The sequence below is a fragment of the Aptenodytes patagonicus genome, chromosome 8 (assembly GCF_965638725.1).
Source record: "Aptenodytes patagonicus chromosome 8, bAptPat1.pri.cur, whole genome shotgun sequence".
In the NCBI taxonomy this organism is placed as follows: Eukaryota; Metazoa; Chordata; class Aves; order Sphenisciformes; family Spheniscidae; genus Aptenodytes; species Aptenodytes patagonicus.
The window spans coordinates 9,169,427-9,182,011 of record NC_134956.1 but is presented as its reverse complement, the minus strand read 5'-3'; the positions used below and the strand labels follow the sequence as shown (position 1 = coordinate 9,182,011).

At 38.0% G+C, this 12,585-nt stretch overlaps 1 protein-coding gene across 3 annotated transcripts in view; it reads right to left on the bottom strand.

Moving 5' to 3' along the window:
• Nucleotides 1-9,682, bottom strand: part of CACNA2D3 (calcium voltage-gated channel auxiliary subunit alpha2delta 3) — a 479,723-nt gene extending 470,041 nt beyond the window's left edge. For all 3 annotated transcript variants that reach the window (XM_076346275.1, XM_076346276.1, XM_076346277.1), the window contains exons 1-2: nt 8,774-9,682; nt 8,065-8,146 (exon numbers count right to left, since the gene is read on the bottom strand). In XM_076346275.1, the coding sequence (XP_076202390.1) occupies nt 8,065-8,146; nt 8,774-8,892 (201 nt within the window). In that variant the 5' untranslated portion in view covers nt 8,893-9,682. The remainder of the gene's footprint in view (nt 1-8,064; nt 8,147-8,773) is intronic.
• Between the last annotated feature and the right edge of the window lie 2,903 nt (nt 9,683-12,585).

Sequence of the window (12,585 nt, the reverse complement as noted above, 5' to 3'; positions counted from 1 at the left end):
AGTATCTTACCCTTTAAGAGTTTCTACAGTTTAGAACATTTCTAGTCTCGTAAATAGGGATTTGACATATGGTTTATCATACATGAGGTTCCCAGTCACTTCTCAGCTCTCTGCAGAGACTGAAGATAGCCACATCAGCCATTTTACCAGAAAATATGGTAGAAATGGGGAACAGGTAAAATGTATCAGATCAGATGAATCCTTGAAGGTAAAACATTCCTCATCCCCTCAGTATATTCACAATAGCCACAGATAACAAAAGCAGCAAGAACATCTGCAGTCTGCAACTTCCTCTGCTGATGACTTCTGTAAATCAGTGTCTTGACACATCCATAATTGGTTATGATGGGTGGAGTTGACAGGGGGGGGAAAAAGAGTCAATAGAGAGATGAGAGAGAATAACCCTTGCTTGTAATAAGTGCAAGAGGAATTGGTATAAAAAGCAACACAAGAGAAAACTAATTTGTGGTCCTAGCAAACAGGAAACCTCAACTATAACAGGAAGCTAGTGCAAGAGTTCAGTCTTTCTGAGGGCATCTGTACAAGATTACAAATGTCTACTTACATAAATTAGTCTAGGAGTGGAAGCAACAATTCCACCCATCTCTGCCTCCAAAACTCTTGTTAAGGTAACCAGCTTTCTCAGAGTTTTGAAAGAGTCTTCTGGAAAAAATGCATTAGGGATCTTCCAGGAAATAAACCTGAACCTCATGTGCACAAAATGAAAATCATATTCCTATACAAAGCATCCAGCAAATCATATTAAGTATTTCTGTCTTCCACTACAGCAATCATCTTTGTCTCCTAAACTGTCATCCCTTTCCTGAAAATTGCCTGGCACTGGGTGTTGCTCAGGCATTCCTGTTTTGAAGATATATTTAAAACACACACACCTCACCAATAGGCTTGTCCAAGATTTGAATCCAGATCATTTCAAACATACAGTTACGCACCTAACACTAACTTCACTACAAATTCAAATCTGTTTCTCCCTTCATTCTCAAAGAGCACCACTGACGAAATGGCCTTATTTTACCTTTGTCTAGCTAAACAAATTATTTTCTTCTAAACTTGACATCTATCTACTGTCAACTCAAGTCTAGCTTGTTAAAGCAATCCAAGATGCTCTAGCTACTGCTGAGATCCTGCTAAAGACTGCATGAATCCAACTCTCTTATGCAGGAGGGCTTTATGACACCTTAATTCCTGTGCTCTGTATTCTACTGTCTACTATTTTATTCCCAGATTAAATCCAATACTCTGGTTGTAACATCTGTACACTCCTGTGTTAACAAGTCTGTCTCTCTTGACCAGTCACAATCTCCTTGTGTCTTACATCATCATCCTCAGAAACGGTGTAGTAGTTATCAACTATAAGATGGATAACTCCATCTGTAAAGTCTTAGGAGATCTGAGGGCAGGATACTTTCAGAAAGTACCTGTCCCTGGAATTCATCACCTCTGGAAAGGCTTCCAAGACCCTTCCCAACTTTTCTCCAACTATGAAAAAAGAAAAAAAAAAAAAGGCATTTTTACACAGACCTCCTTTTCAAATACAAATCTTGCAATGATTTTGTCATTCACTCTAAAAAAGTACTTAAGCTTTACAAATGAACTGGGCAGATGCTAAATAGGCTCACAAAAACATCCATGCAATTTTGCAAAAATATTATATATAGAAAAAACAAAATGGAACTTCATGAGAACAACATATTAGTCAAAGTATTTCATGAAGACCTTTCATTGCAGCTTCTACAGCAACCTAAAATATAGTCTAGCCTATCAATATATAATGTGTGTTGTACAATGTGTAACCACTTATTATCAGCAACAAAAAATTGTACCCTACAGAACAGTAATAATATTTGAAAGTGTAGAGTATTGATTAGCAGTTACTTAAAAGTGAATCACCACTACAACGTGGCATCTATTCATGGCTCTACATACCTTCACTGTCAAGATAATTTGCATGGAGACTGGCTCTTTTAACCTTGAAATGTAAGCATTTTCCGATACAGGATGTGAAAACAAGCAATCATAAATGCATTAAGCAAGGGAATTAGCATTCATTTCCTTTCAAGATTTTATGTTTTCCAGTTGGATTGTCCACTCAATTTCCATATTAAAAGACATTACTGAAAGTGTAATGCATGTATCGTAAACTTACTGAAGCCATCTCCTATTTCTACTATGTATTAACAATAGAACATATTTACTTTCAAGTAACACAAGTAAGAGGATCATGCTGTGCTTGCAAAACCCAGACAGACACAGAAAATACTGCAAGACACGGAGTGCTGATGGCAGAAGAGCATGAATTCACCATTGATTAAAACAGGGCTTTCCTTTTAGCTAAAGAGAAATATAAAACATAATGATTGATATTCAGGCTGATTTAGACTACATTTTAAAAACATTACCAACACTAAGAAATTATTACTCCTGCCATAACATTCAAACAGGAGATGAGAGTAAGACTGTAGGTCATTCAAGGTGCGGGTCTAACTTCACTGAAGGCAAAGAAAATTTTCCAATACCTTCAGAGATGGCAGAACTTCGTTACAAGAAAGGAGGAAAAATTATTCTCTGTTATTAAGAAGAAGAGATCACACTATTGCAAGTTTGATAGCACTGCGATAGTTTCCTCTACAGATCAATATGCTACCTGAAAATTAGTATTGGACCCAGCAGGTTTTTCCACCTAATACATTAGTAGCATATAAATATATTTGCTTATTTTTTTCTTTGTTAAAGAAAAATTAAAATATCTATCCAAAAGAGTTTACCTTTATGTCTGCAGATAACAACATTAAATACTTCACCAAACACACAGAAATACTCTGTAACTAGCTTGTCACCGAGAATAACCTTGTGATTTACGTAGCCCAAAGATCTGTAAGAATTAAAGGGGATGGAGCTTCAAGCTCTGCAAGTTCCAAAACATCATTTGCATTAATCATCAGAATTAAAGTGATTTAAGATTCTCAGATGCATATTTCTTTTATTTTCTAATGCTTGATTTTAATTCAGTGCTAGGAGACACATTTTACATAATCCAGACTTCAGGAGTTTGAATTATAATGAATTAACTCTGAACAGAGCTTTTTGTAAGCTCTAGACCATTTACCTGGCTGGTGGTTTTTTTTGAGTTTCGGGTTTGGGTTCGTGTTTTTTTTTTTGGGGGGGGGGGGGGGGGGGAGGGGGAGAGGGCAGGGTGGTTGGGGATAGGGGTTGCTGTTGGTTTCCGGTTTTTGCAGGGGGTGGTCGTGGTGTTGCCTTTTTTTTAAATCATATTCATATGTCTACAGTTTTTTGATCGTTTTTTCCCCTATTTTTGATAGGAAAAAAATCAGTATTGTTTTTGCAGTTTTAAAATTGCTCAGCTGGCAAAAGTTTGAATTGCTACCCAAGAAGCCAATCCACGTATATACCGTAAACTGCATGTCTCAATCTTACTGACCCTTCCTTCAAAGCAGTAGTTGCAGCATCTCGAGCAAAGAAGAAACAGCCTACAAAGACCAAAACCAACATAAGGCTGAATAAAAGAAAAGCAATTAATGTCAAGGTGATTGGACTAAATTTCTCTAAGAATTTAAGTCACTATTATACAATTTAAAACTAAAGATAGATGTACTGCATGAATCAGATATACCAGCTGAATGCTAATTGATCTAAATCACTAATCTAAAAAACTAATTATATTAGTTTTGCACTGACATTTCCATAGTTGTAAGAAATAACACGATACAGCACCAAATCTAGTCAGTAAGACAAAATGCAATTCTGAACCTTTAAAAATAGGAATGCTATACTGATTGGAAAACCTGCTTTGAAAAAAACACAATGATTTGAGAACTCCTAACACAATGAAGAATTTGTTGAAAGGAGTAGGCAGATGCAGACTACAGACAGCTTGAGACCATGGCAGTCAGTGCTTACCTAACAGTGAAGACTCAGTCGACTTGCATAAGAAAAATCTGAGATAGCCTTAAACAAGCTTGTCTTCAGTAAGAAACCTTTATGGCAGAACCGATAAATAAAGTTTATTTTCAGTTAGAAACTGTTCCTACCTTTGCAATAAAATAATATTGACTATTCAGGACCAAATCAAGAATTATCAAAGCTCAGAACATTAAAAAAAGTCTCTCCAAAAGAAATCTGGGAAAGCACAGACCACACTGCATTTTTAGAGAATCAGACACTTCATTGATATTAGAAAAGCTTTACTGTGTAACAATTATTTTTAACATTAACAGAAGGCACATTACCTGCATTCTTTGCTTCCATTTTATTATTATTACTATTATTTTGCAACAGCGTGGAACTGAAAATACACTATTATCATGGACACTGTAATGTGAACAGTAGTGTTCCCCAAAGTCTGTTCCTCCAAAATTCTAATCATAGCAGCTGAAGTGAATGTCTTCCTGGCACCTAACCCTTGCTTTGCATCCTATGCTTAAAGTCTGGCTTTGGCAGTGGGCTATACTTTCACATTTACTGCAGTACTCACTAAACAAACACATTTTAAAAAAAAAGTTTAAAGAAGCGTCAAGATTCAAATAAGAGGGATGTCTTTTGAAAGTCTAAGGAAAAAAATATAAGCACCTAAGAGACAATGAAAATTTCAATCAATTCTTAGGCCCCAGCAGCATTTGCTAACTAGGTGAAGAGCATGCATGTCTCTACAGCACCAGGCAGCTTCTTGTATGCTGCCAAATCTATATGACAACTGTAAAACCTCCATAAATCAGGTAACTTAGAAATAATATTGTCCTATTTTCTAGTGTATGTTTTTTTGAACACTGAATGGTGTTCCTTCGCTTTGAAAGCTAGTAGAACATTAAAATGCTACATTTTTAAGTGCTAATTTTGCTTAAAAGATCATCATTTCTGAAATTATTTGCTGAACTATTATTTTCTCAGCTATTTACAGTGTCTGTATTTAATCTAAAGTCAACTTCGGGAAAAATCATATATCCCATATACTCTTAGGAGGTATAACAACATACTTGGATAAGATTGTCACAATGAAATAAAATAATAAAACATTCAATCAAGTAGTATTTTTTAAGAAAAATAAATAGTTGAAAAAACTGACAAAAATATTCTTACACATCTTTTTGAAACTCAAGAGGACAGCAGTGCTGGTTACTCCTTTGATGTTCACAGTACAGCAAGACTTCAGAATTGTAATAACTACATCAGTATTCACAGCTATAAGCTGGCAAAATTTTGCTTTACTGAGTAACTCACATGACTTCATTTGCTCAATGAAATTTTAGTATGGGTCAAATGACTCTTAACATGTAAAACATTTGGGCAGTAGAGAGTGTCAATCATGCCTTGATTTCAAACGCATTCCCTTGAAAGTAGCGCTCACTATTATATGCTAACAGAATGAATCAAGTAACCTTTACATTAATTTTTCATTTAGCAAGCCTTTATTAAACTAAATGGCGCTGCAAAGCAGTTGGTAATTGAGAAATCTATGTTGCCCAGTATATATAATACATAATTATATGCACATTTTATATCTTCATTTGTTTAACGATGCTTAATTCATAACCAGAAAATGTGGATTCCTCCAGTAATATTAGAAGTCGCACTGCTTCCAAAGTGGAATCTTGACTTTAAAGGAGACATTGACTCTGATCACCCAGCGCTCACAGTAAATACCAAATGGATTCTTGATGCCCGGCTAGTAGGGGGGGGTGGGGAAAGGCATTTGCATTTAGACCCCTACTGTGCTATCACTTAATTGTTATAACTTCTGCCACTGACTTTGTGTGCTGAAAATACTTGCAAATCTCGAAGTTTAGTATGTTTTTGTTCACACAAGCTTACAAGAGAAATATACTTTATAACAATACAAAAAGATACACGTTAAAGTCGTCTGTCATCCAGGCTCATTTGCCATGATCAACAGCAAGAAATAGCAAGCTGAAAAGGACAAAGACACTTGGAATTTTAAATAGAAATAAAAAGCAGCAGAGGTTTCCCAAAACTACTGTAACAAGAAGGGAAAAAGCAAAAAAAAAAAAAGAATAGGGGATGTGACAGAAGAAGAAAAATGCTCTAAATACCTGTCAAATCTGTGTTTTGTCTTTCTTCTGTCATTCTATAATGAAATATCAGAACAAAAGCAAGAAACAAAAACAAAATAGCTTGGAATGAACATACACTGTCCACCTTCAAAAACAGAAGCACAGATTTGTGAAATAGAAAAGATGCTGATGAAAAGGTAAAATGAATAGCTTCCAATTACCTACAATTATAACAACCAATAGGAAGAAATCTTGCTACTTCAGAGGGAAAAAATACATTACAGAGGGATGACAGCAGTATCTACTACAGAGGAAGAGAAGAATGATTAAGGTTCTCATACTGATTCTTTGTGGATTTTAGCACGATTGCAAAACACAGTATATTCCATATTTTTCTAGTAAATTTTGGACTATCTGCATTTGGTAGATTTAATTTTTAATTTAATTTTGCATTTTAGTGCAAAAATGGCTGCGCGTGGAACAGTTCCAAAGTTAAATAAAGGTACCTGTTTGTTATGGCCCAATAAAAATTAAATCCTTTTAATAATACTTGATTAGATACTAATCAAAACTGAAAGGTCCATCTGCTTTATATATTTAAAGAGTTCATACAAAAATGCGATGATATAAGACTACACAGACTTTAAAGAATGTGAGCTAGAAGTACAATAAATACTGAATGTCCAGATTTTCAGATTAAAAGTTTGCCCAGTATATTGAAATGAAGCTATTTAATGACCTCGAGAGGTAGTAAGAGACCTCAAATATTTTTGTTCTTAATAGTTCTCTATTTTAGCTTAGTAAAGTTCATGTTTTGCGGTCCTGGGTATACAACACTGAAAAGACAGATCCTGCTAAGGAATTCATATGCCTTTAGTAATCATTAAGTCAGTTGCTTTCATTTTACATGGATAGCATAAGCTTTTTATTTGAACTGCTACATGTTCTGTCCGTTACATAATTTCACACATACACAAGCCTTTCAAAATAAGTGCTTCAAGCTCAAGGAATAGTTTCCTTCATAATCAGACAAAAAAAACCTAACGTGTTACTCAGAACTAAAAATCACATTTAAAAAAACAGCAGAAATTTAACATATGGGTTGAATGAGTGTCTCTGTAGTCAGTGAATGTCTCAATGTTTTTCCATTTCCATATTACCATTTTGAGGATCACATATTAAATGCCGCAAAATCGCAGTCTTAAAATCTTTAACATATTCCTCTTAGTCTCTTATTATATTTTTTCAGCAACTGCTGTAAAAATAAATTGTCTACAACACAGAACTGTACTATAGGTTGCGTATTTAGAGTAAACATAGTCCTTGATATATACCTAATACTCAAATCCGCTTTCTCATTAGCCTCTGCCCCAATTATGTAGACTTATACCAATTTCTCAAGTTTTTGCAATACTTCACTAGCTTATTACCCAGCTGTGCAGCTGAGCAAGAAGATAACCACATTCATTCCTCTTATCTGTAATGATGTAATACATCCCAGCACTGGGTTGAGATGATTGGGGGAATAATGGGATTGTAAAAACTGCAGAGATGACAAACAACAGTGCAGCCGCCTTCTCCTGATACGGTGAATTGCGTACATACAGCACAGGGTGAAAATAATACAATATGCACTAATTCTGCTCCCTCGAAAGAAGTTAACATTTTTCATAAGAAGCAGCTGTTTCTACACAGAAACATCACCATCACAATGCAGCAACCAGATTAAATACCCGCAATCTAGGCTGAAGCCTAGACTTCAAGAAATGAAAGTGTTGGAGTTTACTTTCTAACGATAACAAGAAATCATCCAAAAAGAAAAATATCAGTTTAATCAAGGACTCTCCAGATAGTGCAGCGCAGTGCAAAGAGTCACCAGGGACTAGTACGCAATACAAAAATAGATCTTAGACCAAAGCATGTACAGCACTGCTTTCCCATTCATTTAAAAAAATTAAATCTGCCTCCATATTTTCTCTGTTAAGACCTTCCTTATTACAACTGAAGAGATCCTTACCTTCTGCAGGAGCTGGGAACCTGAGTACTTGGCTGCAATAGATTTGATCTCCCCACCAAATGCTGAGGCCCAGAGCTTTACACTGTGAAGGAAAAAAAAAAAAAAAAGAGACAGGAAGAAATGTAATACACATGTCATAGCAAGCAACACAGACTGTAACAGCTTCAGCTGCACTCAGAAGGATCCTAGCAATTTTGCATCAAAGAGCTCACTAAGGAACCTAAGCACAGCAAAAGATTAGTGACGCTGTTCAAGTATAAGCACAAACTAGATGCTGTGCTAAGGTAAGGCCTCTGATATGAAACTACCCAACCTGCACTGTTTAAATTTAAAGAATCAACTTTTACAGAAACATGCTCTGGCACAATATAACATATATCCACTGAAAGGAAAGAAGCAGATAAAGTGGCAGAACAGTTCTGAATGATAAAGTCTCACATGAGAAGGAGTTAAGATAACAGCATCAACTTCAGTAAATACAAGCACTTCAGTTAAGACTCTGTGGCCACATCCTCCACCAACACATGCTCCTACAATAAAATTAAAGTAGTGCTGAGCATATTAGAGACTACCGCTTTAAACACAGCTGACAGAGGAGAAAAGGTGCCTTGAACAGTCAAATATCTGCAATACAAAAAGATAAGAATTTGAGCAGTCAAGTTCTCATCCTTGAACATGGTCCTGAGAGCAATAGCATGAAAGCACTTACACAGACAAGGGGATCTGCTGCTCCGATCCAACCACATCCACTAAGGCTGTGTTAAAAGCTGTCCAGAAGATAAAGAAAAACCCCCAAAAAGCCCGAAGATGATTCAGATTCTCGGACATTGTGCCTCTTTGTGCCTGGAAAGATTTGGGGAAATTCAGTACAGCTGAATTCAGCAGCAGTGGGGTTTTGCTTCTAAAGCCTCTTTCCCCAGCCTTACCCCCTCCACTAGAACAACACTGGAAGAAATCACAGCTCCATCCTCATCCCTCCAAAGAATGACCCTTCTCTGTGTAATGGAAGGAGAGGACCAGAAGCGAAGCTCTAATGACTTGAAAACTATTGTGTCCTGGTAAAAGCAAAGCGTTTTCCAGCACTACTGCAGCCACTTGCACGTAGTTCTTTACAACTCCGCAGTCAGCAGTGTGCTGGAGTTACTTCAGTGACCTACTGCTGCTCCAAAGTGCCCTTAGCAGCAAGAAAGCAGACTATTGATTCCAACTGGGGAGGCTGTCTTCTTGCAATTACTGCTCACTTTGCAAATGGAAAGCTGCCTAGACTTCTCCTCTCCCTCGCCGGTAACCTCCAGCCTTCATCCCAGATCAAGTCAGCCAACGCATTGGTTCAGTGGAGCAGGAGCAGCAGCCTTTTAACGGGATAGCACGGAGACAGAGAGGCAGGCACAGGAGGAGCTGGACCAGAGGGAGGGTGCCTCTGTATGGCAAAAGCAGAGAAAGTCTGGAGGAGCTGAAAGTGTAGTTGAGCCCTTCCAGGAAGGCGAGAAGAGAGCGCTGTACATTGTCGGGGGCTGAGCTAGGGAGGGCTCGGCAAGGCTGGCAGGGGCGGGGGAGTGGGGGGACCGCGCACACCCACCGGAGACCCGGCCAATTCAGGCAGGGCACTGCTGCATGACAAGCATCTGTCACACAGCCCGGAGAGGCGATGGATGGACGGAGCTCAGCCCTGTGCGCTGAGAGCGCCCAGCATCCTGGCCGCGGAGCTGCACCGAGGAGGGCACCGACAGACGGAAGGAGGAGAGGAGCGATCCCCGCTGAGGTAGCATCACTGATGAGCCGGAGCAGCAGGTTCCTGGAGCGAGCCCCGGGTTTAGGTCAGGCTCGCACATTTAATCGAGTCATATATAGCACATCCTTGCGCATAAAGGCACATAAGCTGCTTTCTCCCATGCCTGAGCGCTGCAGCGAGTCACTACCCGAGAGATTGGGACTAGCAAAGGCTTATGAATGAAAAGAAATGCAGCATAAGTAAATCAATGCGGGCTAACTGACTCGAGCCTATGAATAAATTATTAATTTGTGCTCATAGAAGAATCCCCTTGATACAGCAAACATAGGATTACAAGCTCCTCTACAGAGAGAGGCAGCATGGGGAGCAGGAGGGATTGGTCCAGGTATTTTTGTTGTCATTGCATTTTAAAATCTACCCTCCCCTCCTTTTGCTTTTATTCCTCTCCCTCCCCTCTGCTTGTTTCTCACCTTCTCCACTAAAGGCACAGACTTAAAATAGCAATTGAACTTTAATGTAAATAAGTATGGCAAGACCTGGAGATGATCTGAGTATGGGCTGAGTCATCCTTGCATCATACAATATAGCTCCAGTGTCCGCTCCAGAATTCTAGTTTCTTCCCTCTGGAGTTAGAATTAACACCCCAAAATATTCACTCTGCCTTTGTATACTGTTCTTGTCTTGTTTAACATTTTCTGTCTTGAAGCTAGATATGTAGTACCTGTATTTTTTTCCACATTAACATTTCTAAGAGCACTGAACACTTTGCTTTAAATATCAAAACCTCTGTTCAACACCTGGCTGATAAAAGCTTTCTGCTTTCTCAGAAGAAACTAGAAGTTTAACGACAGAAAGACTACCTTAGGGAAACTGTATAGAACAGAGTACCATGGTACACCGCAACTTTCACCACCCACTGACCATCCCCACCATGAACAGTAAATAGATCATATTTCTGTCTGTACTATTATCTTCATATGGAGGCAATAATGAAAGTTTTGTTAAAGGGATGCTTATTTTGTGTATTAATCAACCATTTTGAAAGTCCTATTATCCGTGCTGTTACTGTGGATTTTCTAAGCAGTGTTTTAAATATGCTGCCATGTCACCAGGTGTTCAGCCTACCTACAGGCAGAAATGTAAAAATGCACATGGCTAACTAACCATATATGATGAATTATGTGCCCCTTTGAACATATTATATAAACAATAGCATCTTTTCAAAACTAGGAATGAAACAGGAATGGTGGACTGCCTCACTACTTGCACTGTTTAGCTTTTTTACATGCTAAACAATGTCAGGAAGGAAATTCATAAGGCTAATTTGTGGGATTCAAGCTTCGTTTTTACATTAACGCAGATCCTTATCTGCTTCAAGTCAACACAGTGCACTGGTGACAAGTAACAGCTAGCTTCATTCGTCAAAGAATTACTGGAAGCCTAGAAACTTTTTGAAAGCACATACAATGTGCCTGTGTTCAAACAGGCCTAAGAAATTTAACATTTATTAAAACCATCACTAATTATTGGCAAGAAAAGATGATAGTCACTTGTCAAACCTGGCCTTCACTTACATTTATTATACATTCAATACCATATCAGATCTACAATTTATGCATTTGGAAAGTATAACTGGACACTCACATTTGTTTAATATAGAAATCCTATTTCTACTATCACTAGTCTCAGAAAAAAATCACTTGAAAAAGAAATTTACATTTGACAGTACAAGCATGGCCACCTCCTTTTGTGTTAACAAACATTTGTATGCATTATACCATAGAGTGCTTTCAGCATCTTTCATTAATGCACACTGGTTATGTTCCTGCAGTTATTTAGTTCCTCTCGATAATTCAGTGAATGGAAAGCAAACCTATACTGTAACAGTGGTTTAACACACACAAGCCATACATATAAACCACTAGAAGTGACAACACTTTCTGTCAAGCTATTGTATTCTGGCCTGACTACTACTGACTATTCCTGGTATGCAGATCACTGCAGCCAAGACACCAGGTTCAAAACTAACGTTACCGTTTCCCCCATGTTGTCTTCATGAGGGGGATGCAGAAACTTTCCCTAAGTGGGTTTGCATAAGGACCAAGGAAAATAAATAGAAAAAACAAGTGGTAAGTTCCGCTGAAAGGTTCAAATCCTTTATACTGGGGATATAGCAGTGTGCTTCGTTATTTGGTACAGCCTTGTGACATCCTGGAGCAAAGTCAGAAGAAAGCTAAGTTTCAAAGCAGCATAGTAAAGAATTTATATTTTGGAAGTAATCTGGCATTTCTATCATGTCCTTATGCTGTTATAGATAACTGCCGAATCTGGAAGAACCTTTAAGTGCTGGTCCCATAGAAAGATGTGTGTACAGATAAACTGATCAGAGAAGGAAAAATGTTTATGCGCTTAGTAAATTTACGTTCTAAAACCAAAGTGCATCTTAGCAGTAAGTGCAGTTAAGTTACTTACACGTCAGTGGTCTCAGAAGCAGAGCTCCCCCTACAAGTGTATTAAGTTGGATCACCCTGCCCCCAGCCCCCCATTTTTAAGGGACAAAAATGGCATCTAATCTCCTGCTGTGTCTTTGATGATCCAGTACAATGGCGCATTTTAGTATCTCACAGAAAATGAAAGAAACTGTTTTCCCCATGAAAGCAGAAATAAAATTTGGACACGTGAATCATCAAGTGTTGTAATAGAAAGTCACAGGCACGGTCAGAGAAAGTGGATGAATCCCTAAAGCTTTTGCAGTGGACCACATTCAGGAAAATAACAGAGGGAAACAA